The following is a 25,010-nucleotide window of genomic DNA, read 5'->3' as shown; positions in this document are numbered from 1 at the left end:
GCCCGCCCTCAGCTGAGCCTCCCTTGATGAGCATGTCCTGGAGCCCGTGGTGTTTTCACTGTGCTGAGCCGAGCTTTGCGAGACCCCCAGGGCGGCCCCCTGGGAGCAGGCTGCTGTATGACGCGCCTGGTGCTCCTGCCAGCGCCCCCTCCGCCCTCGGGCCCCCCCTCGGGCCATGAGCCACCATCGCTCGTGGTCCCCACACTCTGCGGGCCCCGAGTGCGGCCCGGCCCAGCAGGGCTGGGGTGGCGTTTGCCTGGCTGCTGGCTTCCTCCTTCTGGAGCTGAGCCCGTGGGCATGGCAGGCAGCCGGGCGGTCACTCGGTGGAGACTCGGCACGTGCCCAGGCAGATCTTTGGGGGGAGGTGCCCAGCTGCAGTAGAAACACACGTCAGGAGGCTCAGATGTGGCGGGTGAGACGTCGGGGCCCATGTGTGCTTCTTACTGCGCGGCCCCAGAGAAGGGGGACGGTCCCTCTCTCCCCAGTAGATGTCAAGCCTGTTTTCTCACGAAGGAAAAAACCCAGAACAGACATGTTTTCTGTTACTTGAAATAACATAGGCAAGGTGGCCTTTGAAAGAGCAGGTGGTGTTTTCACTGGAGGAGGTGACCGCAGGGTGGCGGTCTGTATTCTGGGTTATCGACGGGGCTGGGCTTGACCGAGGTCGCTCGGCCGATGGCTCCAGAGGGACCCCACACTGGCCAGGTGAGAAGAGGGGTCAGCAGACCCCGTCTGGAAAGGGCCACTCGACTCTGCCGTTTGGGGTGGGCACGGCCACGGACATCACTAGGGGAGCGCGAGGCTGTGCACCCACAAAGCGCGGTCTACAGACAGGCCACTGGCCACCGGAGCCTGTGGGCCACAGTCCAGGTAGCCCGGGCTGGAGGTGGCACGTGACCCTCTGCAGGCCTCAGCTTTGGGCCAACTCCCAGCCCGGGGGCTGCGTTGCTTCCTGTCAACAGGCCAGGGACCCTCCGCAGGTGCGTGCTCGCTGTCCCCTCTCCGGGGTCCTGGGACCCTGGGGCAGCCTGCCCGTGTGACCCTTCTCTGCAGCCCAGGTAGAGCTGCCTTAGGCGGCCTCCCCTGTTTCGGACCCCTGCCCTGCCTTGCCTCCAGGGGCCACCGCGGGGAGTCTCGGGCTCAGGGTGTGGTGGCCCCGTGGGTCCGGGCACCCTGGCAAGTTGGGAATCACAAGTGCTCTGAGATCCAGCCTCACGATCCCTCGTGCCCTCCCTGGGATGCTGGTGTGGTCGCCATTCTCCACCCCTGGGGGCCCCCTTCCCCGACCGTTGGGGCGTCTCACTGATGCAGTGTGAAAGGGCAGCCTGGGGCGTCGTGGTGTGACTCCGAGGGGCACCTGTGATGGCTGCCTGGGACGGAGGGCAGTCCCCAACCTCTGCCTGGCGCGCCCTGCTCGCGTGCCCAGGCCCGGCTGGCCCTGTTCTATCCCAGTCACCACGGCACGGAGCCCCCATTTCCTCCTTCCCACGCACATGGGGTGCGTGGGGCTGCCTCAGGCTTGGCGCAGGCGGGAGGGACAATCTGCTACTGTAAGTGCAAAGGGGCACCACTCAGAGCCCCCCCTAGGGAGCGACGCTGAGTGACAGGCAGTCCCAGGGCGGGGCCCAGGGGTGTTTCTCTCAGACTCTGAACTCCTTCATCTCTAATGTGGGGGTAATTACACTGAACTCACGGTGAAGCTGAAAGTAGAAAACTAACAGAGTGTGTGCCCGGCACACAGCCGCCGCTTGGTAAACACTGGCCCTGGCGGCGGTGGTGGAGGTGATGATGGTGATGGTGACGATGATGGTGATGGTGACAGGGGTGATGGTGACAGGGGTGATGGTGCTGCTGCTGCTAATGCGCATGATCAGGCCTCTCCCTGTCAAATCGAGAAGCAGCGAGGTTGGTGGGTGGATGGCGTGTGGCCTTCTCTGCACCCTTCCAATAAAATGCCCTGCGACCAGCGTGTTTCTCCTCTTCTCCTGTGAGGTTGGCCCATCAGGGCTCTGCGTGTGAGCAGCGAGTGGTGCCTGACCCACCGCCCTGCTCAGCCCCCTGCCGGCTTCCCAGGAGCCCCCGGGGGACGGGGTCCGGAGTTTGTTTTTCTGCCCTGGATGGTGAAGGCAGGGAGTGCGCCCTAAACATCAAAGGTTCCCAGGCCGGGCCAGATGGTCCGGAAGATAAAAGATACACCCGAGCAGAGGTGGGCCGTATTCTGTTTGTGTCTGTGCCCCACGGAGCGCTCGCTGGCTTAGCGGCTGCCTCCCCAGGGCCACCACGGGGCGACCGCCCCTGGCGCGTTGAAGGCGTGCATCTCACTGGACAGGAGGGATCCCCCACCTCTCCTCAGGGACCCCCGCCAGGCCTTGAGCGCCCATTGTTGGTGGTCCTGCCTCACGCAGGCCCAGAGGCCGAGGCGTGTCCCAGAGGGGCTCGGCTAGTGAGTGGGAAGCTGGGCTTCCAGGCTCATCACCCACCCCGTGTCTTCCCCCATGACTGTGGGTCACACTCCCGAACCCTTGATCGGGCTAGGAGTGGTCTCCAGAGGGCACAAGTCAGGCAAAGTCACCAGGCCGTGGTCTTCAGGGTGCAGGTCCTCAAAGGGGGCGTCAGTCCTGGGGCCAGGAGCCAGCCCCACACTGGTGACAGCGACTCTGTGTGACCGTCGTTCCTAATGTCATCTGTCTTAGCTCTTCTTAGATCCATGTCTGCCTAGACAGGCTCGTTTGAGAGGGCAGCTCGAGCTGGAAATGGATTGCTGACTTTGAGTCTAGGGAGTCGAGCCATGCGCATCGGTGACATTTAAGCAGAGACCGCGTCGGTGCGCTGGGAATAAAAGTGCTCAGAAGTCAGTTAAAACCCGGGCTGCGGCGGGCACTGACGATCTGGGGCTCATCAGCAACCAGCATCTGTCCCTCCCACTCTCCAGTGGCATCTTCACCGGGTATCTGGGGGCCACGCTCCTGTTGTCCAGACATTGACCTCGGGCAGACCTGTGACCCGTGGTACCTTGTAGAAGACGTGGGTGACGCAAACCTCCCCTGAGCTGGGGTGGTGACGTTGGAGCCGGGCCCTTCCCCACGTGCAGACCGACCAACCATCTGTCACTCCAGCCCGCACCCTGGGCCGCCCTCCTGTTCCTCACGATCCCTCCATCCCTTGGTCCCTCTTGTCCCAGGCCTTGTCACCTCCCTTCTGTCCCCTCCATCATGCCCGTCCTCGCCCAGCCCTGGTATCGTCCCCGAACAGCTGTATTTAGCACCCAGCGGTCCCCTCCCTTCCACGCCGTGTCCCCGCACACCCCAGACTGCACCCCCAACGGAGAGCCCTTTGCACGCCCCTGACGGCCCTTGCCCCCCAGCCGGCGTGTCTGCGGCTGCCTTGCACCCCAGCTCCCTGCAGCCTGGCCCCAGAGCCTTGACACTTGCCCCTTCTGCTGAGAAGCCTCCCTGGATGGACTTAGGACTCTTTTCTGGTCGCTGAGGGCACCTCCTCAGGGAGGGCTTCCCTGACCACCTCCCCTCACTCTCTCCATTGCACAAACCTCTTTTGTTGTCCACGGGTGTCCCCTGGGGCTCGGATGGTGCCTGTTGTGGCCCTGCACCCAATATTGATGCCTTGTGTGCAGGAAGGAACACACTTGCTGGCCTGCATGTTTGTGTATAAGAGGAAAATGACAGTTCCGGCCCCGCAGGGCTGGTGCCCGGTGGGAGGGAGCTCGACGGTGGGGAGGACGGTGCCTTTGTAAGGCGGGTGCCTCTGGAAAGTCGTGCCCGGAGGGTCACTGGAACCGACCAGGCGTTCTGCCTGCGCGTTGGCCGGTGCAGTGTCACAGCGCATGCCACTTCTGCCTCTCTGTTCAACCGACCTTTGTCAAAGGACACAGTCCCCGCTGGTGACCTCAGCAGAGGCTGCAGGAGGGACTTGGCAGCTGCCTCAGAGCCCTTCAGCCCCGATCGGGAGCCCCCGGGCCACGGTGTCCCTCCCCCATCCCGCTCCCTCCCGGAAGCTGTGGTCCATCACTCTGCCCCCCCACCCCGGGTTGCACCTCCCACTCTGTGAAGTGGCCCCCTTGGGCCCCGAGCAGGGTGCCTGAGGCCTCAACAGAGTGACAGGCAGGTCTATTTGCTGAGCTGCAGAGCACATGTGGGTGCACACACACAAGAGCACAGACATGCACATGCCTGCATACACTGGCACGTGGGTGCATGTATGCAAACATACAGGGACACGTGGGAGCACACGGCTCCACAAACACTGCCCACACATAAGTGCATGTGTGCACACACGTGCACAGTACACACACATACCCATGCACATCCCTGTACACCCTCCACACACCCAAAGTGTATTGGCCACTGAGCCGAGTGAAGCACTTGTCTCTTCATTCTGAAGTTGACGCCCAGATCGTGGTCTCGTTGGGAACTGTGGCAAATAACAAAATGGGGTGCGCGGATTGTTGGGTCATGTATGATGGGGTATGTGGGTTGGGGCGTGCGGGTTGGGTTGTGTGGGATGGGGTGTGTGTGATGGGACGTGTGGGATGGGGTGTGTGGGATGAGGCATGTGTGATGGGATGTGCAGGTTGGGTCATGTGGGATGGGTCATGTGTTATGGGGTGTGCAGGATGGGGTGTGTGTGATGGGGCTTGTGTGATGGGTCATGTGTGATGGGGGTGTGTGATAGGGCATGTGGATGGGTCATGTGTAACAGGTCATGTGTGATGGGACATGCGAGTTGGGTCATGTGGGATGGGGTGTGCAGGATGGGGTGTGCAGGATGGTGTGTGTGATGGTGTGTGTGATGGGTCATGTGTGATGGGCCATGTGTTATGGGACGTGTGTGTCTCAGGTAGTTATTGACTCAGAGTAAGGCCTTTGAGGTGAGTGATGGGTTTTCCTGGGGTCCCGGCTGGGTCCCAGCTGGGAGGGTGCGAACGTCTGCGTCTGGCGAGGATTCGTCCCCATCTTTGCAGGAAACGCACGTCCTTTCGGATGGAGTGTGTGAGGGGTCTGATCGAAGTGCTCCTGGGCAGGAGGGAGCGTTTGCAAGGGTTTCAGAGTCAGTTCAGAGTCAGGGTCCCAGGTACCTCCCCTCCCCCTCAGGGCTCTTGTGTTCTGGGTTCTGATGGGCTGGTGGCCCCTTCCCCCCACCTGCCGCTGGTCCTCCAGGCTGCACACTGCCCCTAGCCTGGCAGGCACTCGGAGGTCCGCCCTTCCCAGGTGCAAAAATCAGGTCCAGGTGAGACCCTGGGGCAGCCGCTGTGGCCCCTGAGTCCCCCTCTTGCCTCCCCAGCTGGGTTGGGCTCCCTTCTCTTACCTGTCCCCCGACATGGCGACCTGCCGAGACCCCTCCCACCCCTATCCTTGTGCCCCCACCCTCCTGCACTCTCTCCACTTTCTCTTTTCTCCTCTCTTCTCACCACTGTTTGTGCACTGAGTGTGATAATGACTTTTCAATTAGCCTGATTAATTTTTCTCGGGCTGTAAGAAACAGGCCCCGGGGAGGGGTAATCCAAGGGGAGGGGGAGGATCCTGGGGGGGCTCTGGGGGCAGAGTTGGGGGGCTGGGCAGAAAGCGCAGGGGCCAGAGTCCTCCTAAGACTTCATCTGCGAAGCCAGCTGGGTGGGATCTGGCTCCCGGCTGCAGGGTGAGGTCTGGAATGAAAGGGCGAGGCCCGTGGGCTCTTCACCGGGTTCCGTCCCAGGCGTGTGGCCTCAGGCCAGGCTTCCTGCTCGTCACCCCCTGAACTAATGCGGGGGCTCTTCTTCAAAAACGGAATGAAGGAAGCCCCAGGTTTCCTCGGCCTCCACATCCCGGATGAGGAAGAGGAAAGCCGTGCTTGCCTAGTGGTTTTGTCCTTTTCCGTGTTTCCTATTGTTCCTCAAAGCCTCGCGTGAGCGCAGCTCTGGGGACAGTGTAGGTGGGGGTCTCACGTTTTCCCACGGTCCTGCTTGCAGGGCCCGAGGGGTGCTGCGGTGCTGCCCCCGAGGGCCGCTGGGGCGGTGGGGGGGCGCGTGCTGCCGTCTGCCCGCTCTTTCCCACCCAGCCTCGATGCCCCAGCGGCCTCATGCCCTCTTGCTTCGGGGGTCCCACCACTCCTTGTTCCTCTGCCCTCCTGACGGGTGGACCCCCATGCCATGGTTCCAGACCCCTCTTCCCCCACAGCGGCCAGGGCCTCAGGCTGGCCTGAAGCCACACCCGCCAGGTACACCGGTGGCTTTTCAACGACAGTGACCTCAGTCCACCCCCCAGTGCAGCTGAGTCCCGGGCCCGGCAGCCTGAGGACGCAGAGGCCGGTGGGTCTGGGTCTGTGAGCTCAGGTGCGCTCCACCGGCGGCCACGGGGCGCGCGGGCCGCCACCCCACTCAGGCGCCTCCCAGCCGCAGCTCAGAGGACGGGGCCCTGGGCCTCCGTGTTCTTCGGCTCCCTCTACGAGGGGTTCCCTCCATCATCTCCTCGCGGGGCGCAGGCCACAGTGGACCCCATCCCAGGTTGCAGGGGCGGGGCGGGCCCTGCTGGCTGCTGTGAGCTGGCCCCTGGTTCAGGATCCCAGGGAAGGGGACCCTGGGTGTGTCTCTGCCGCCGTCTCTCTCTTCCTTCTCTGGTCTTGGATGCCTTCCTGAGCGGGGCCTCCCACGCTGAGCAGTTTGGTCCGTTCACACAGCCCTGAGACCAGCAGCACGTTGACCTCACTGCCTCACCATCCCTCGACACAGGAGCCCAGGGGTCAGCCATCCCCCTGCCCTCCCCACCCTATGCAGCTTGTTGTCCACTGTCTGTCTGTCAGTCTTTCCAGCTTTTGTCCTTACCCCGCCGTTCTTCCAGGCCCTGTGGCCCATGCGGTGTGGGCTGGCCTTGGCCCCTGCCTTTCCTCAGGACGGCAGGTCCCCTCTGGCCTGTGGCGGGGGGCATGGGCCTGCCATTCCTAGCAGCCCCCCAGCTGAGGTAGGCCCTTCACGCAGCAGCTCCTTCCCAGGTGCAGGGCTGGGGCGGCCACTCCCAAGGCAGGCTGTGGGCGGGGGGCCGTGTCCTCGGTGCGGCTGCCCTGCCTCCCCACCCTGGGTGTGGGGACACCAGCAGGCACGCTGTCCTTTAAAGGCTCTTCGAAAAGCGCCATTTGCTCACCAGGTGCCCTTAGTACTTGATTCTGCCTCCACGTGCCCCGGACTGTCTCCTCACTGTGTCATCCCCACCCTCCCCGTGGTGAGTGTCAGAGGGGGCGGCTGTTCCCTGTCGACTGCTGTGGTCACAGAGCAGGTGCTCACTTAAAGGGACAGGACTAGCGTTCTTTTCGTTGTAAAACTGCACACGAAACGAGTCCCGCCGGCCTTTAAAGAACACGGACACGCCTAAGTGCAGAACGTGGTCAGACGAGCATACACTCCGTTTCATGCCCTAACTCTTCCTCCTTCCCGGGAAGGGAGACCGGCCCGCGGACCTGCACCTCGCACGTTCTCTGCTTCCCTGCAGGAAAACGGGGGCGAGAAGCTGCGTCCCCGTTCTGAGACGTGCGTTTCCCACCCAGACGTTTCCCACGCTTGGAAACAGTTCTTGTTGGCTGTTAGCAACCCACCTGTTTTTACCTACTGCTGCCTAAGGGAGGAATGTTCTAGAAGGCATTCCCAGTTTCCCCGATTCTGGAGCACGGAGGCCATGGCCTGGGGTCTCTTCCTGTTTTCCTCTCCGGGTTTCACGGACGGCCTTTCACGTGCCGTTCATTCGCACACCTGTGCGGGGCAGCCTTGGAAAGCGCAACGGTTTGGCACGTGGTCTACCACGTGGTCCACGTTCCACGTCTGTGTGGACTCTGCCACGTTGTCCAAAGTGTTTGCAACGGTTAAACTGTATCACCTGATGCTGGGTGGTGGGGGCGGGGGGGGGGGGTCGCCCTGATCCTGGCCACCACGGAGCGAACTTCGCCCTCCCTCCGAGGTTTGCTTTCACGTTCCCTGAGTCCGGGTGGGCGCGAGCCCCACACCGGCGCTCTCTCGGGCGACGCCCTGCCGGGGTCTCACCTGCGGTCTCTCGTGTTCGCCTGCAGGACAGCTGTGCGCGGGTGCTGCTGTTCCGGGGCGGCGACAAGGAGCTGAAGAACTTCAACAGCCAGACTCCGTTCCAGGTAAGAAGCCCTTGGAGATGGGACGGCCCGCCCGGGTGTGGCGGGGGAGGGGGCGGCCAAGGGCCAGCCTGTCCTCCTCTGCATCCTCCTCTTGGTCCTCCTGTTTGTTTCTTGTTTGTCGGGAGGTGGGTGCCCTGGGGGGTTGTCTGTTTGGAGGCCGCGCCCCTGAGCCTCTGGGTCCTAGTGCGGGAGCAGCTGACCGGTGTCCGTTGTCACCCGACTTCCTTCCTGTCAGAGCCCACAGTGGGGGTGGCAGTTCAGTGCCTCGAGGGCGCCTCACAGACGGGCTGCTCTTCCCGTGCACTTGCCGTGATGTGCTGTCCTTCCCTCGGGGACGGATTTGTGCCAGTCTCGTGGGAGGTGGCTTGAGGTCCATCCGGGCCCCTGCTGGGGCTGCCACCCCTAGCCGAGGGCGAGCCTGGTGCTCCGCGGCACAGGGCGCCAGCCAGGGTTCTGACTGGTTGTAATTGTGGTGAAGTGTGTGCGACACGAAATGAGCCGTTTGGCGTGGTGGTAGCCGCAGTGCCGGGAGGCTGGGTCTTGGTCATCGCCCCGCACAAACCCGAAGCCCCCAGGCCGTCACCCTGACCCCCGCCCTGCCCCCAGTCAGCCTATTCGCCCGTTCTGTCTGGGCCGAACCTCACCCTGCGCAGCTGCCTGCGTCTGGCTGCCGTCCTCACACAGCGGGATGTCTTCAAGGGCATCCGTGTCCCAGCGCGTGTCAGCCAGCACTGTCCCGTGTCATGGCGTGGGGCCCCTCTCCTGGCCACACAGCTGACCAGGTGAACACGGAAGTTTTAGCTCAGGGCTCCACGCCGCAGGGACGCGTGTGGATCCAGGCTCCCACCTCACATGGGACCACACCGGCCCCTGTGGGCAGAGCATCCCATGGTGGTCCCGTCTTAAAGACCGTCAAACGGTATATTGCACTAGGCCCTTGTTCTTAAGGACAAGGTCACGGTGCTGCCTAAATTGCTCGGAGACCCCCGCCAGCGCCCTGGGCTCCCCGGTCAGCGCTGATGGGAGGGGCCGCTTCTAATTCGCCGCCGTAAGGTCTGGGCAGTGGCTCGTGACTGCCCCACGCACTCACGTCCCGGGGCACCACGTGGCGTCAGCAGGAAAGGTCCCTCAGGAGGCCTCCTGTCAGTCCCCGCTCCTGTCTCCTGCCACGGGGACGGGGACACCCCTCCTTATGGGCCTCCTGGCAACAGGCTCCCACATCTCCCGCCACCCAGGGCCATTCGTCCCCACTTCTCTAATGACGGTCAGTCAAGTGCCACCGATGGCTCTGGACAATAGTCATGCAAAGCACACTGGAGTAAGGAGCCCGAGTCCCTGTGACAGCGTGACGGACCGGTGGGATTGGAGGCCGGGCCACCGGCTTCGGGGAGGCCTGGGGAGGACGGTCCCGGCTGTGCACCGGGCTGGTGTCCTTCCTCGGGGCTCCCGCCTCGTGGGGTTTGAGTGCCGTGAAGAGGCTCGATCCAGCCTGCCGCCCTGGTGTGCAGGGGCCCAGCTCTCATTTCTTGCTCACCGTTCCTCCCTCCCCGTGATGACCCATGAGCGACTGCTGAGTCTGTGGGGGAGACAGCCGCCGCATCCTTGAACGGGGCGCCGCCTTCGCCCCGAGACGCCGTGCTGCTCAGCTGCCATGGCCAGCGTGGCCTCTCTGAGAAACCTCAGAGCATCCGACCGATGGTGTGTGTCTGGCCGAGCTTTTGCCCGACAAAGTGAGGCCGAGGCTGAGCCAGCGCCGCAGAAGGGAGGCGCCTGGGAGGCAGCCTACCCTCAGGCCCCGCCCCCACGCCCCCCGGGCTCAGGTGTGAGACCCCGTGAGTTTTGAAGGAGGAGAGCATTGCAACACGACCCGGGTGCACCTGCACGATGAGGACGGTGAGGCCGGGCGGCCCTCACCAAATGCCACCTGCGGGGCGGGCGCCACGACAGCCGTAGATTTCTCGCAGCTCTGGAGGCCGGGAGTCAGAGGTCACGGCACCGGCGGATCCCGTGGAGGGCCTTTCCCCGGAGTGTGGGCAGCACACGCGTGGGGGAGGGGGCGGAGAGACAGAGGCGGAGCTTATGTTTCCACCTCCTCTCGCAGGAGCCGCAGTCTCACCCCCTCAGGGTCCCACCCCCACGACCGCATTTAACTTCATTGGCTTCCTGAAGGCCCCTCTGCAGACAGACACCGCCACCGCGGGAGTTAAGGCCCCACACGTGGGTTTGGGGAGGACGCGCTTCAGGCCGTACAGCGATGATGGTGGTGCTGGTGACAGTGATGACGATGGTGGTGGTGGTGACGATGGTGCTGATGTTGATAGTGGTGACAATGATGACGATGATGGTGGTGACGATGACAGCCATGATATCACAGTGGTGACGGTGTTGGTGGGGTGATAACGTTGGTGTTGGTGGTGACGAGAGCAATGATGACGAGTCCACTTGCACGGAAGATTAACGCTCACAGATTCTTTTCCGTATGTTCATTTAATGAGTAACAACCCAATGAGGTTGGTGTTTTTATCCCAATTGACAGGAGGCACAGGACTTCAGAAGCAGTCAGTGGCTGAGTCTGGGGTGCGGGCCCCTCGCTTGCAGTCTGGCGCTCTGGGGTGTGGGGCGGGGGGCAGTTCCCTCTGGCACGTAACTTGCTTCCTGGTGTGGGGTGAACCTCGGGGTCCTTTGCTTCTCGAATTGCTCGGTCCATGGGCACAAATGCACCCTGATTCTGAAGGTGAGAGAAACAGAAGTCCATGGAAGAAACCCGAAGCTGTGGAAGCCCTCGGCGAAGGCGAGGGCAGTGAGGGGGAGAGGCAGAAGCGGCTTCGGGAATCCCTCGTTCCACCAGCACGTGCCGAGTCCGTCGGAGCCCTACTCTCTCCTGGGTGCTGGGGAAACGCCGGCGAGCTCGGCGCCCCTGGTCTCGTGGGCCAGATGCCGGTCGGACTGAGATAATGAGCGGGACACAGACAAAGGTCTGAGACGTCGGGGCTGGTGGAGAGCAGGAGGGAAAATGCGGTGGCTGAGAAGAGTGGGGTGGAATGGGGGCAGGTGCTGTGGCAGGAGGACCTTTAATGACGGAGCTCGGTGCAACTTTTGACGTGTGAGCAGAGACTGGCCGTGGGCTGTGCAGGTACCGGCGGGGGAGCATTCTGGGAAGGGGACTGGCATGTGCAAAGGGCCTGGGGTCAGGCAGCGCCTGGTGCGTTTGAGGAGTGGTGAGGGGGGCAGCTGGCTGGGGGAGCACCCATGGTGGGAAGTGAGGCTGCCTGGGCCACGTGACAGGGTGAGGACTTAGGGTTCAGTCTGCGTGAGGTGGGGAGTATCCGCAGGGTAGAAGAAAACTGAAACAGAAGTGAACCCGTGCCCGTGGCCGAGCCCGGTCACGATCCCGTATGAAAGTAGCCGCTGCTGCCGGAGGATGAGGAACGTGGACGGAAACTGGTGGAGATTCCGACTGGGGCCTCTGGAATCAGCACAGCGTCCGCGGCTGCCCTCTTCGTTCCGGAGGCCACAGGACTCACGAGGCTCCTCAAGTTTAATTATCACCGAGTGACATTTAAAGTTCAGTTCCTCGGTTGCATCCCCTGTATGTCAGGAGCTGGGTGCCCCCCCCCCGCATTGGACCTCGCCCCCCTGGAAGCACCGGATTCTCCCATCCCCTGCACCGCAGTTCAGGTGGTGAGGCCGTTCAACGAGTTTCAATTATTCAGTCTGTCCCCCTGAACAAACAGGGTCCGGCCACCCTTGAAACTCCTCCCACCAGGGCATGTGGGCGAGGCCAGGGCTGGTGCCCGAGAGGCCCCCCTGCTGGTGCCATGGTCCGAGCACATGCTCCCTGCCGGGCTGTGCGGAGGTTGAGGAGGGGCGCGGGCACCTGCCCGTCGTGTGCAAGGAAGGAGAGTTAGGGAACGGGGTGGGGGCAGCATGTCAAGAACTAACACTTAACGGAGCGAAATCAAGACAGAGCGTCAGGACCGTGCTATTAAGAAACAGGAGATGAAGCCCCGAGAAGCCGCCGAGTGTGGACCGTGGTTGGGGTGTGGACGGGGCTGGGCAGAGCCGCAGCTACAACCTGTGCGGAGGGTCTTTCGACCCGTCCATCCAGATACACGGCATTCAGAAGAGTAGAACTGACTTCATCCTTTTAAAGAAAACTGTTAGTGGTACCCCTCCCCCTTACCATGGTCTCACCTTTGCCCAGTGAACTCCTATTCATCCTTCAAAACCCGTGGTCTTTCTCCGTAGGAGGCATGCCCACAGCCTTGTGGTGCCCATGTTCTTTGATCTGTACCTTTTACCTATTATCTTAGGGTGGATGATTTCTGCCTCAGTTTCCCCAGATTACATGGGACAGTTTTTGGAGGAGAGGCAGCAACGTCTCACCAGTTTTTGTGGTCCAGTCCTGGGCTGCTGCTGACCAGTGGAAAGGCTGCGCTGGGTGGAGGCCTTGGACCCAAGTTCCCTGTAATTCCTCACTGGGGCCACTAGGTGGCAGTATTCACGCGGGCCAACTGGGGGCGGGTGTGCCAAAGGCGAGGAGTCCGAGGTGCTGACGATGGAGGCAGGCTGTTTGCAGATCAGCGGTTCCTGTCCGGAGGAAATGCCTGTCCCAGAACTGAAGTCCTCGAATGGTTCGTCCATCAGAGGTGAAGGAGGAAGGCACCTGCGTTCCTGCGTTCACTGACGGAGTGTCCAAACAGGGTGCCGCAGACCCAGGGCTTAAACCACAGACCTTCCCTCTCCACGGTTCTGGGGCGGGGGACCTGAGGTCCAGGGGCCGGCCAGTTCCGAGTCTGACGAGGACTGTCCTCACCAGGCGGCTGGCCGAGGCGTCTGCTCCCTGGCCCGGGTCCTCACCTGGGCATTTTACTGGCATGCGTGCAGGGAGACCGAGAGAGGCGGGGAGGGCGGGAGAGTCCACTGGGGCGTCTCCTTCCCAGCAGCGTCTGGGAGGTGGAGCGGTGGCGGTGTTACTGGGAGTTCAGGTGTAAGACGCAGCGATCTGTGTGTGCGCACGCGCGTTGCAGAACGGCCGCACGACGAGGTCGCTGACGCCCAGCCGCACCCCTCGCACGGTCACCTTGTGTGTGCACGCATGTGTGGCAAGAACTTGTGAGTTCCACTCCCAGCAGCTGCCAAGTGCACGGTGCAGCGTTGCTCACTGTGGTCACCAACCTGTACGCAGATCCCAGGACTTACTGGCCTGGGGCCTGGAAGCCCGGACGTGGACTGGCCCCTCCCACTTTCCTGCCCCCAAGCCCTGGCAGCCCACTTCCTCCTTGTTAGTGCAAGTTTGTCCTTTTCAGGTGCCACGTGGGAGGGAGATCCCGCAGTGCCCGTGGGTGCCGCGGCCGCTCTGCCCCTCGCAGGTTTGGCCTTGTGGTCGCTGCCAGGCTGGACTTCTGTGCTGGACTCTGGACTGCCATCCACAGTCTGAGTCAGTGTGAACCTGTCTCACTGACCGAGCCGGCGCGGGAGCAGGCGTGAGAGTGTGTGCCCGCCTGTGTCAGGCTCCGTGCCTGGGCCATGCGTGCGGATGGATGTCTATCTCGTTCATCAGGAAATGCTCCGGAGCTTTCTAGAAAGATGGTGGAGAGAACTGACGCTTACTGAGGGCCCATTATGGCCCACGTGGGCAGGCCACTGGGTGATCTGAGATTGGGTGAGGAAGACTTGTTTTTAAAGATTATTTATTAAGACAGAGAGCAAGGCAGGGAGAAAGAGAGGGAAAGAAACATCCATGTGTGGTTGCCTCTCACGTGCCTGCAACCCAGGCCCCTGACTGGGAATCGAACCAGTGACCCTTTGGTTCGCAGCCCACACTCAATCTGCTGAGCTATACTAGCCAGAGTGGGGTGAGGAAGACTTTGAACTTTGAGTCTGCAGAGACCTTTTTTGTGCTGTGTAAGGTCACATGTTCACAGGTGTCAAAAAGAGATCGTTTGGGGTCATTGTTTTGCCCACCCCAAGGGGACAACAGTAACCAGGCAGAGTGGCAGGCACCAGGGCTGGGGCCCCATGTCTTAGGGACGCCTTCCCAGACCCGGGCAGGGCCAGGACCCTGAGTCCGGGTGCTGTGCGGGGTCCGGTGAACCAGTCAGCAGGGGCAGCAAAACCCAAAGGCCTGGGGCACGGAGACCTGAGGGCAGGGTGCCCGGCCTTCAGTGACAGGCGGCCTGGACACACCTGGGCCCGAGAGCTCTCCAGCAAAACCCAAAGCCAGGCGTGGGGAGGGGAAAGGAGCAGCCTGCCCCCTTGCCTTATTTAGGACCGAGGAGATGGCCCTGGGGTTCCATGGAGGTCTGCCCTCTGCCTTTGGAGCCAGTCCTGTCCCCCTCTCCCTCTGTCCTGGCAGCAGCCCCCGAAGCTCGGCCCCGAGCGTCTCTCCCAGACGAGCCCCCAGCTCTCCCTGCTCCTGGCCCTGGCCCTCTCCGCTGTGGTCAGGCACCGGCCACAGGGCCCCCCACGTGGCTGTCCTCAGGTCTGCCCCGTGTCTCCCATCCACTTCTGTGTCCTGCGCTGCCCCTGTGCGCAATGGTGTCCATCGGCCCAACTGGACCTCCAGGACCATGGGCCAGTGTCACCCATGACGCGCAAGGCTGACTCTGCTCCTGGGTCCCAAGGGGGTTGTAAGCCTGGGAGACACCAAGGGGACCACCGACGGTGTGGCCCCCGTCCCCCATCTGAAGCTCATCTCGGGGGAGGGTCTGCCTCAGGGGCCGGCACATCAGGCAGGGCTGCCCGCCGGGCCGCAGCTGAGCGAGGTCTCAGGGAGCGGCTTTGGGGCCGTTTTCCTGGTTGCCACGTGACGTTGGCCTTTCCCAGGACTTTTGGTGTTCATCATGGGTCCTGTTAAACGGACCTCTTCCTCCTCCTCCTCTCAGTTCCAAAAGCCTCCGGGCACGTGCTGGTTGGTGGCCCTCTAAAGGCCCTCCCAGACAGAAGCAAAGACTGACCAAAGACTTTGTTCAGAGCCCAGGGGCCTGCTGCCTGCTGTCCCAGCCAGTCCTGGACAGGCAGGTGTCCAATGAGGACACGTGGGGTCTGGGTGGGACAGGAGAGCCAGTGTGACAGGCCCCAGGCTGCCCCCTGGACAGCCGCAGCCAGATGCGACGTTCCCCAAAAAGGGCACGCCAGTCAGAGTCCCGGGGAAGGAAAAGGACAGCGAGGAGTCGGGCCCAATGAGGAGTGCCATCCCCAGAGGAGGTCCACCCTCTCAAGGATCAACGTGGGTGACAGTGCACCCCACCCACCATGCGGGGTGTTCTGTCCGTTTTCTTTGGCCTGCAGCCCCGGCCCTCCCCTTCGCTGGGTCCGGGCCCTCCCACGACCCCCCCGACGGTCCCCCTCCCCACCCCTGTGCTGGCAGTCCCCTCGGGGGCCTCGGGGGCGCTGACGTGGCCATCAGAAACCAGAAGCGTCGCCCACGGACAGAGAAGTAAATAGGCAGGTGGCCTCCCCCTCTTGCTGTTGTCTGCAGGTATTTATAAACTCAGGTGGGTTTTAGTTCACAGCTCTCCCTCCTTTGTTTTTTTAACGTGTGGAGAATCGGCTCCAGAGAGTTGGCATTTAAGGGATGATACTTTTTCAAGAGACAGAGAGCTCTCAGCCAGCTGGGGCGAGCGTTCAGCAGAATTGATCTGCTCTGAGAAGGGGGGAGGGTGGGGATGTGGCCCCCCCGCAGCTGCGGGCAGGGGCCGCGGGAGTCTGTGGGTCGCTTTCGGAAGCGAACCCCAAGCTGTCTGTGACGGCGCCTCCAAACCCAGGAACCGCTCGCAGTACGGGGCCAGCGTCGGGGGCCGGCAGCATCACCCCCTTGGTCTTGTGGACAGGGAGCCGTGAAGGTGGGGTGTGGACACCCAGGGTCTGTCCCTCCGGGTCTGTGCCCCGAGGCCGGGCCGCTGGGCCGTGCAGCGGTCCTGTTTTTCTGAAGCACCTCCGTACGGCCCCGCACCGCGGCTGCCCTCGTCACACTGCAGCCGTCCTCGTCCTCGTGGGCGCGAGGGGTGCACGGTGCTGTAGTGCAGCTCTGTGCCCGTGGCCGCCGCTGGGTGGTGCTATAAGGAGGGCGGGAGCCGGGGCGGGGCGTGGTCGGGGAGATGCCACGCCCCTCGGGCGGGCCCAAACCATCCCGCTGCCGCTGACCTAGACCGCCCTGAACCCACAGGAGACTGAGGATGGTTCCGAGAGGAAGCCGCTCACCCCCTGGCGGGGGCCGGGAGGGCTTGACCGGCAGCCTGGCTTAGAAATGCAGCCGAAATCGGTGGAACCGAGAGCTGGTTCCTGGGAGTCGGCCCGAAGCTAGAGGCATGGGTCCTGCCTGTGACGTGGCCCATTCCTCTGTCCCCACCGCCTCCGTGGCTGGGACCGCAGGCAGGGGACTCAGCAGGTTGTTGCTTCTGCTGCCAGTTGGGTTTGAAGACCCCCACCCGGCCCATTCCTGGAGGGGCTGAGCAAGGGCCGCACTGATACAGGCTGGGGTTGGAGACCCACGTGGGCGTGCGGGGCCCTGCCGGGTGGCTCCTGGGCTGGAGCTTCCTCCTGTTCTCCACAGAAGGTCACGGGGTCCATCCCCGGTCAGGGGCCCGCAGGAGGCAGCTGATGGATGCTTCTCTCCCATCATTGTCTCTTGCGCTTGCTCTCTTTCTCGAAGAGTCAGTGAAAACATCCTTGGGTGAGGATTAAAAACACAAACAGACAAACAAAGCCCGTGCATCTGGCACTTAGGGTCCCCCAGGGCCCCTGTTGGAGACCACGGCCTTGTTTTCGCTGGGAGCCTCTCTGTATGTCGCCAAGGCGGAGCCAGCCGTCCTCAAAACGTCCCCTGGTTTTCCAAGAGCATCAGCATTTAAGCTTGAAAAAGGCATTTCCACGGGAGATACGGCGTCGCAGAGCTTGAGGTCGGTGTGCGGAGTCTCAGCGGGGCTTGCGGAAATAGGTCGCGTGCATATCGCATATGGAGACGCTTCCAGGGCTTTTTAAAGAGACAATATTTGTGATGCTAATTTTGAGTCGCCAGAATGTCCGCAGGCTTGATAGGGGATGGCATTTCCATTCTTCCTCTACAGTGCCGAAGGGGGGGGGGTGGTCAGTTTGGCAAAATGATCTGGGTGGTGGAGCGAGAAGAGAGTGGCTTTCTCGGCAGGCGGTGGTCCCCGAGGCAGACTGCTCGCCCGGCTCCCCTCTCTTGGGGGCATGTCTTTAGCAGCTTCTCTTCTTCCTTCGGAAGGGGCAGATGAAGTCCTGAAGGTGACCTGAGAGACACTGACCCTGTGACCAGTGGGTAATGTTGCCACCTGGAAAGGGCACCCTCAGCATCTTCCATTTCCCTGGTTCCAGCTGCCACAGCCAAGCCAACAGCTTTGACCAGCATGCATGGAGACCTTGCGCTGGGGACCCTCTGGGGGGTGAGGGGGTGACAGGAACACCTGTCCCCATTTCCCAGAGCTCTGCGTGTCATTATTCTTCAAGAACAGCTTTACCGAGGTACGATTCCCCTGGTGTACGACGCGCCCCGTGAACATCTGTAGCCCAGTGGCTCTGTGTCTATTAGGATGTGTGCAGCCATCTGCTCGACTCACTTTAGACAATTTCATCACCAATAAAAAGAAACCCTTTGGCTCTTACCCCTCACCCAGGCCCCAGCCTGGGGCAACTGCACTCTCCTCTCCTCTCCGGTTCGCTGGTGCCGGGCGCTCGTCTCCATGGAAGCACACACTCTGGGGCTGGTGTCTGGCTCCTTCCTCTCGGGGTCCGGGCTCAGCTCCTGCTCACGCCAGAGTGACGCTGTGCTTTGTGGGGACATCACTGTTTGCATGTGTGTGTGGCGGTGGACAGCGTCTTGGTGCCCTTGCTGTCATGGAAAGCGCCTAGGTCTTCGAGACCAGGCTCTGGGCAGCGGCCTCACCCCTTCCTTGTGTCAAGCTGGGAGCGGCTCAGGCTGTGCACCTGCCTGGCCAGGGCAGTCACTGGGGAAGGGCTGGAATCACATCCGCATGCCAGCAGGGCCGTGACCCCCAGTTCCGTCGCTATGGTGGCTCAGCCCAGCGGGCTGATGTGGGGGAGCAAACACCCCCATGCTGCCGGTGTTTCCAGCCGTCCGGGGATGGGACCTGGAGGCTCTGCCCCTGTTTTGTCTCTGTCCCACCAACCAAGCCCCACCAGTCAGGGCCTGTAGCCTTGTGTTTGTGAATAAAGTTTTATTGGAACACAATGCCCCCTGTGTGTTTACACAGCATCTGTGCAGAGAGGAGCAGCCCCAGAGGTCACGTGGCCTGGACTAGAGGAGGAGGGGCCGGTGAGCCGTGGCGGGAAGAGGGGGCTGAAGTCAGACGGGACAGCAGACCCCTCTGTGCTGTCCACCTCGTGACTTAAATGCAGAGTCTGTATTTGCAAATTCGTCTGCTCCCCAAAGTGTACGTGAAACCCAAATGAAGATGTGGTGCGCTTCCCACCTCCGTGTGCTTTTTCCCGGTGACTTGGCTGCTGGGAAGAGCCCCCAGTGTGGGGCCGTGGGGCTGTGGCCCCTAAGCTCGGGAGGCTGCAGCTTTGTGGGGGAGACGAATTTGCCCGATAAGCACTGGACCAGGTGTCCTTCCCCGGAATCACAGAAGAGGCAGGCCGTGTGACACCAGCCGGTGGAGCCCACCCCGAGTCCCCCTAGGAGCTCTGGCCCAGGGCAGGCTAAGTCTCTGTTTGCAGGGACCAGAGAGGACAGGACTTCTGCGAGGAGTGAGAATGAGCCACGTGTGTGCCAGGATGGTGGGGACACAGCGCTGTGTGGGCATCGCAGCGCAAGCCAGGGACGGACACCAAGTTTACAGGGCGGGTTTGCTTTTGTGTTTAAACCCCCACCCAGGTGCCAGGCTCTCAGGTGGGACTCCTGCCCCCAGGTGTTCTATGGCCAGGCCTTACGTGTCTGGCTGCTTTTTAGATTTTTCCCACTGTGTCGGTTGCTGGTGTGCAAGGCGGGCACAGGCAAATGGGAGAGACTCGGGCCGCCTTCCGAGATCATGCTGTTGGCTTACCACGCAGCCTGGAGGAGGTTCCAGGTGGCACCTGCCCTCTGAGGCACCTCACCCGCCGGCATGCCAAGGGTCTTCTCTCCGCTGATGGGCTGTCCTTCCCACAGTGCTTTTGTTTCTTAGCCCAGAATCCCTGGGGCAGGGCGCCATTGAAATGTTTATTTTCTCGTCCCTGAGCAGAGGGGGCGTGCCTCTGATGGTCGCTTCCGTAAAGGCACGAGGAACAGCGGGAGGCTGCCGACTCGTGTGGAGCGGCCTCGTGGCCCCCGTGAGCCCCCACACACCTGCCCCCCGTTGCAGGCGGCTCTGCACTCCTCACCCGCTGCGGAAGGGGACCGAGAGTGGCAGTCCAGGGGGGCAGGAGTGGGCCACCTGTCTGCTGGGTGCTGCCCTCCTGCGGGCCGGGATGGCAGGGGAAGGCGGAGGGTGAGGCGGAACTCGTAGGGTTGGGGTGGGAGAACACAAACCTTGGAAGACGCTGCCTGTGTCCTGAGTGTCGGCTTTTGGGGGAGACGTAAGTGGACTCCAGAGTCGCTCGTTACGGGAGCCCTTTCGCAAAGGAGACGGCAGTTTCATGTGTGGTAGTCGTGCACGATGTCTCCAACTTGGAAGAAGGGGCTGGAAACAGAGGGTGACAGGCACGTGGGTGCCCAGGCCAGAGCCCCAGGGAGGAAGAGGCGGCCTCGGAGCACCACCGGCCACATCGACATCGGCCATGTGGCCAGTGTCTGGCTTTGCCGCCCACGGAAGCCACTTGGTGGACGGAAATGCTTCAGGCCTGGAGTCAGGGTCTGGCCCTGTGCTGACACCAGGGCAGGGAGGGGAGGGCGCGGACCCCAGCCCATTTGGAAAGCAGGTCACAGCAGCCCCCGACGCCGGGTGCTCCTTTCCCATTGTGACGTTGACGTGGGGGACTAGCCGGCCCTGGGTCTCCCACTCCCGACGCCAGGATCGCCGCCGGGTCTGGGGGAACATGGTGGATGGTCACTGAGCAGTGACGAGGCATCTGCTTTCTCCTGGGCTGGACACCAAGGGCTGGCGGAGAGAGGAGCCGCCCAGTGAGGCTTGTCCCGGTGATGCTGGTGCCCGAGATGCAGGTGATCGCCGAGGACCAGCAGTGGCCGGGCAGTGAAACCCCGCCCCCCACCCGTTCCGTTCTCCACCATCACACCCTTGACCCCTGACCTGGGACACCAGGACCACGTCTCTGCCCAGCCCCTCCTGCCATGCGCTGCAGGCCTTTCCCTGCCGCCCAGCATTTGATGGTTTTGCCAACATTTGGCTCCTGTTGGCTCCTTGCTTTGAAGGCTGCCCATTGCTTTGGCCAGTTTGGGGTTTGGGCGTCTCCGTTGTAGGATTGTGATAACGTGGTAGGTGTTGCCATTCTTACCCACCATCCCTGGGTTGCAGATTATTTTTTTCAATTGGTGTTTCCTTTTTAGTGCTGCCTTTAAGCTCAGAAGGCGGTATTGCATGTGTCAGTTTTTAGGTCGCCACCCCGGCTTCCTCTCCTTTGTCCCCCGCTGCGGTGACACGGCCAGAGGTTTGCCACCTCTCCGTTTTCCTTCTCTTTCCCACTTGCTCACTGGTTTTCATTCCCTTTTCATTCCTGCCTGAATGCTGTGGTTTCTTGTGGGGTCGTCTTTCTCTTGCTAGAAGAAGGCCCTTTTGGATTTCCAGCCTGTCTGACTCTTCTGAAAATGATCGGAGTTGGCCCGCCTGCTCCGGCTGCTCCCTGAGCTTGGGTCCCGCACGCCAATCCCTTGGCCTGACCGTGGAGCTTCCTGCTGGTTGCAGTGCCGATGTCAGCAAACACCCCGAAAGGCAAAGCAGCAGAATGTCATTCCACCTCCTGCTCCTTCTCCTTCTCCTCCCCCAGACTCTGGCCCTTCCCGTCGGCAGTTCTGACTGCCCACTGGCCCCACGCAACCGCTGCAAACCCCACCCATCTCCGCCCCCAGCACAGACCTGTGCCGGGATCCTCAGCCCCTTCCCTGAGTCCGGGCTGTGCGAATGAGTGGGGGAAGCAGCTCTGGGGGGACGGCTCACCGCTGCCCTGCCGCCCCTCCCGGAACCGTGGCTCCACCGGGCTTCGTGGCTCCGGAAGCTCTCTGATGCTTTCAAGAGGCGTCTGTCTGCTTGGCGGGAGCGCCCGGCTGCCTCCTCACCCCTGTCTGTGCCCAGTGGGGGCTCATGCAGGTGACCTTGGGGTCACAGGCAGCATCCTTAGTCAATTTCCTGTTTCAGACACAGAAGCAGCCAGTGGCTGTCCCCAGGGAGACCTCCCTCCTCTTAGTGCAGATCGGCTCCGAGGGGTCACCGTCCAAATGTGTGTGTCGGGGCGGTGGGGGGACTGGGCTGAAAGGTCCCACACACAGCCCGAGTCCTCCTGACCTGGGCTGCCGCAATCCAGGACTCGGTCCTTCCGGGCCGCCCTGCTCCTGTGTCTGTGCGTGCTGCGCTCCGGGCCAGGACCCTCAGCGTTCAGTCGGCCACGTCACTGTCCGGCTTGTCCTGCCGCGTTCGCCCGAAACACCCACTGGAGCCAGTGCCTCCACCAGGAGATCGAGGCTCCACGGGCTTCTGAGTTCCGTCGGCAGGTGTGCTGCGTCGACGAGCAGATCCCGTCAGGGGTGTGTGGTCACTGGGTCACTTCGAGTGACTTTCTCACCCGTTTCACCAGCTACGTATGTGTGGAGGCTCACCTGTGTGATCTGACTTCTGACTTTTAATGACTGTTTTTACGTTTTCTAGTTTATGAGGACTTGGAATGTTTGCACCATTCTCAAAGTCAAACCTGTCAAACGAGGTAAACGCTGGGACACCCGGCGTCCCGCCCTCTCCTCCCGAATGCGGTCTCTGTCCCTCAGGTGACGGCTCCACAGCCTCTCGCTGTTTATGGAGCCGCCCCGCCGTCTGCCTCGCTGAGACTCACGCTCCGTTCGGGCGGCGGGGAGATGCAGGCGCTGTGCCCGCTGCGTGGAGGGCAGGGGCACCTCCACCACTCAAGTGACACAGGTGGAGGACTCTGTCACTGTCCCCTTCCCATGAATCGTGCTCCGTCAGCGCCTGGCCTGCTCGAGCATGCGCATTGGATGTGAATTACATCCGACAGGATTAAACGACATGAAATTGCATTTTAATGCCTTTGGGAATTTTTAAAAAAAGATCAGAAGGCACTTACTTTGTGAGGAAAAACCTGGGGATGAATTCAGTCCCTTGGGCCCAGCAGGTAAAGTTGGGAGAAAGAAAACGAGGGTGAGGAAAGACAGCAAAGAAAAAGGGGCATTTTCTGCCCTGTTGTGTTGGAACATTGTCCTGTACACCAAAAGGTTGCTGGTTCAATTCCTGGTCAGGGCATATGCCTAGGTTGTAGGTTCGACTCCCGATTGGGGCACGTATGGGAGGCAACCAACTGATTTTTCTCACATTAATAGTTCTCTCCCTCTCCCTTCCTCTCACTCTAAAATGAATAAATATATCCTTAGATTAGAATTTTAAAAAACGTTAAGTAGGATTAGAACATTTTTTAAGGGTGAGGCAAGTTTTCCTAAATGAGTTTGTAACATCACCATAAATAGTTGAAAACCGCTAAAAATACAAGCAGAGGGCTCCAAGTTTCCACGTTGGGACCTTCGGGCTTGGAGAGACGCTCTGCGTCCAGCTGTCGGCTCATTTTAAACCCCGCCCCCAGCCGCCTGACACCGCCGCCTGCCTCGGGGAAGGGCTCAGTTCTGGAAAGGGTTCTGTGCCCCGGCCGGGGGACTTGCCAGCCGGCCCAGCTCCGCTGCGTTTGCGCCTCCGTGGGGGCACTTCTGTTTGTTTGCCCTCAGAAAATGCTGCTGCTTTAATGACACAGTCATCGAGTCGTTCAGGTAGCACTCTGCACGTTGGGAAGCAGCTGGCCAGGGACGTCGTCACTAGAGCGGTCACACGAGCGGTCACTGCGCTTAAGTGAACGCCCTTGGCGAACCGCGGTTCATGCTGCAGCAGCCAGCCAGCCGAGAAGCCGCTGGCTGCCCAGGACTCACCTGGGGGCTTCAAGGGCCTCCGAGCCGTGACAGAGCCCCCCAGGCCACGCCGACTGCCCAGGACCCCGAGAAGGCGCTCAGCAGCCATGTCTGACCTCAGACCCGGGGGTGGGCATGCCGCCGTGCGGACTCGGTTCTGACGCCTTCCGCCGTGACACCCGTTCTGCCTGCCTCGCTGCGTCTCTTTCGACACCACCCGCCTGTCACCGGGAGAATGAGTGACTCCAGGCTTCTGACAGCCTGGTGGCCCCCAAGCCACTGGAGAGAGGAGAGCCACCCACACGCACTTGCCTCCCCTGGACCCACCAGAGAACCCTGGAAAGACGGGAAACAGGCCAGCACAGAAAAGCCGCACAGAGAACCCCGAGAGTCCTGTGGGCAAATCGGAGAGGCTCAGTGTGACAAGGTGGAAACCTGCCTGTTAGGGGCGTTTAGCTTCACCGGTTGGAAGGTTCCATGCACCAGCAACTGCTCATGTCGAGAAGCCCTCTGTGGCCGCAGGCTGCGCCTCGGTCACGCACCGTGTGTGGCGGCCGACTTCGGGGGTGTCTGGGGTTCCTGCTGGTGTGACAAGCTCGTCCTTAGTCTTGAGGTTGCGCATCGACAGGCCGATGTCCTCCTCTGAATGCAGACCTCGGTCCCTTCCAGACGCATCAGTCCCCTGAAATCTCAGGCGTGCCTGGCTCTGTCCCCAGAGCTGCCGGCACGTGCCCGCCGACTGTCACAACCGCCACGGTCCCCTAGCCACTGCATCCTGGCGCCCAGTACTGCCACTCTTCGTTACGACTCGTGGTGCTGTCTGCAGACCTGTAACGAGGCAATAACCCATGAGCAGCGGACAGGGCACCGGAGGGCAGAGTCCACCACGGGAGGGGCCGAGTGCCGCGACCACGGGAGCAGCTCAGGCTGGTGCTACCCCGCCTCTCACCAGACCTGGGACCTACACCCACCAGTGACCCTGTGACCCCTTCGCTGCCCCCCTGGGGAACCAAAGGAAGAGAGAGTCCAGGAAGAGCCAGTGCAGGAACTCCATAAATCTGGCCCCGCACCCTGGATTGGGGGCCAGATTCTAGCCCCGCCTCTTGTCTCCTTGCTGGTGACCTGCACTTGGAAGCTTCTGTCATTTCTCAAAGCTGGGGCCGCACTTTCGCCTCCTACAGGCGTGGGGCCTTGAGACCTTGCCCAATAACAGCCCCAGGAGCCCACGGCTGTGACATCGCCGCCCTCAGCCATCGTCAGTCCCCTGAGCACACCCAGAGCGTGACCACGAGTCCCAGGAAGAAGCAAGGACACCCAGGAGGCGCTCGCCCCGCACAGGGCTGCTTCGTGGGCCCTCTGGGGGGGTGGGGGGGGTGGGGGGGGGTGGTGTGTGTGTGTGTGTGTGTGTGTGTGTGTGTGTGTGTGTCACAAGAAGGGCGCCACCTAGCGGCAGCCAGAGAGATGTCACATCACGGTCACCCCAGAGCCTTCTGGACCATTAACCCAGTTACATGAGGCAAATCATCACCTTTTAGAAGAAGGCCCACTGGGTTTTCTTGTACCTCCTTTCTTTCTGAACCACACCCAACCCTGCCCACACCCCTGTGTGTTTCTATGTGTTCACCAGGCCCTTCCTCACAGCCACGCTCTCCATCACACCCACCACCACGCCATCTGCCACGCTGTCCGCCACGCTCACCACCAGGCAGACGTGTCCCTCCTTTCTGGAGCCACGCGCATCCAGGGAGGCCTCCCTATTTCCTGCAGGAAGGGTTAAAGAAGAAAGACTGACAGTAATCCCCTCTGTCCGTGGCCGGCCCAAAGCCACTGTAAGCTGGATCGGGCGCCT

At 61.8% G+C, this 25,010-nt stretch overlaps 1 protein-coding gene across 5 annotated transcripts in view; it reads left to right on the top strand.

The window, feature by feature from the left end:
* SHANK2 (SH3 and multiple ankyrin repeat domains 2) overlaps nt 1–25,010 on the top strand; it is a 285,739-nt gene that overhangs the window by 45,591 nt on the left and 215,138 nt on the right. For all 5 annotated transcript variants that reach the window (XM_037062593.1, XM_037062592.1, XM_037062594.1 and 2 more), the window contains exon 9: nt 8,047–8,124. In XM_037062593.1, coding sequence (XP_036918488.1) covers nt 8,047–8,124 — 78 coding nt within the window. The remainder of the gene's footprint in view (nt 1–8,046; nt 8,125–25,010) is intronic.

Source organism: Sturnira hondurensis, unplaced genomic scaffold (genome assembly GCF_014824575.4).
Source record: "Sturnira hondurensis isolate 20B ecotype Veracruz unplaced genomic scaffold, ASM1482457v3 Scaffold0014099, whole genome shotgun sequence".
NCBI lineage: Eukaryota > Metazoa > Chordata > Mammalia > Chiroptera > Phyllostomidae > Sturnira > Sturnira hondurensis.
This window is presented reverse-complemented; position numbering and strand designations above follow the sequence as displayed.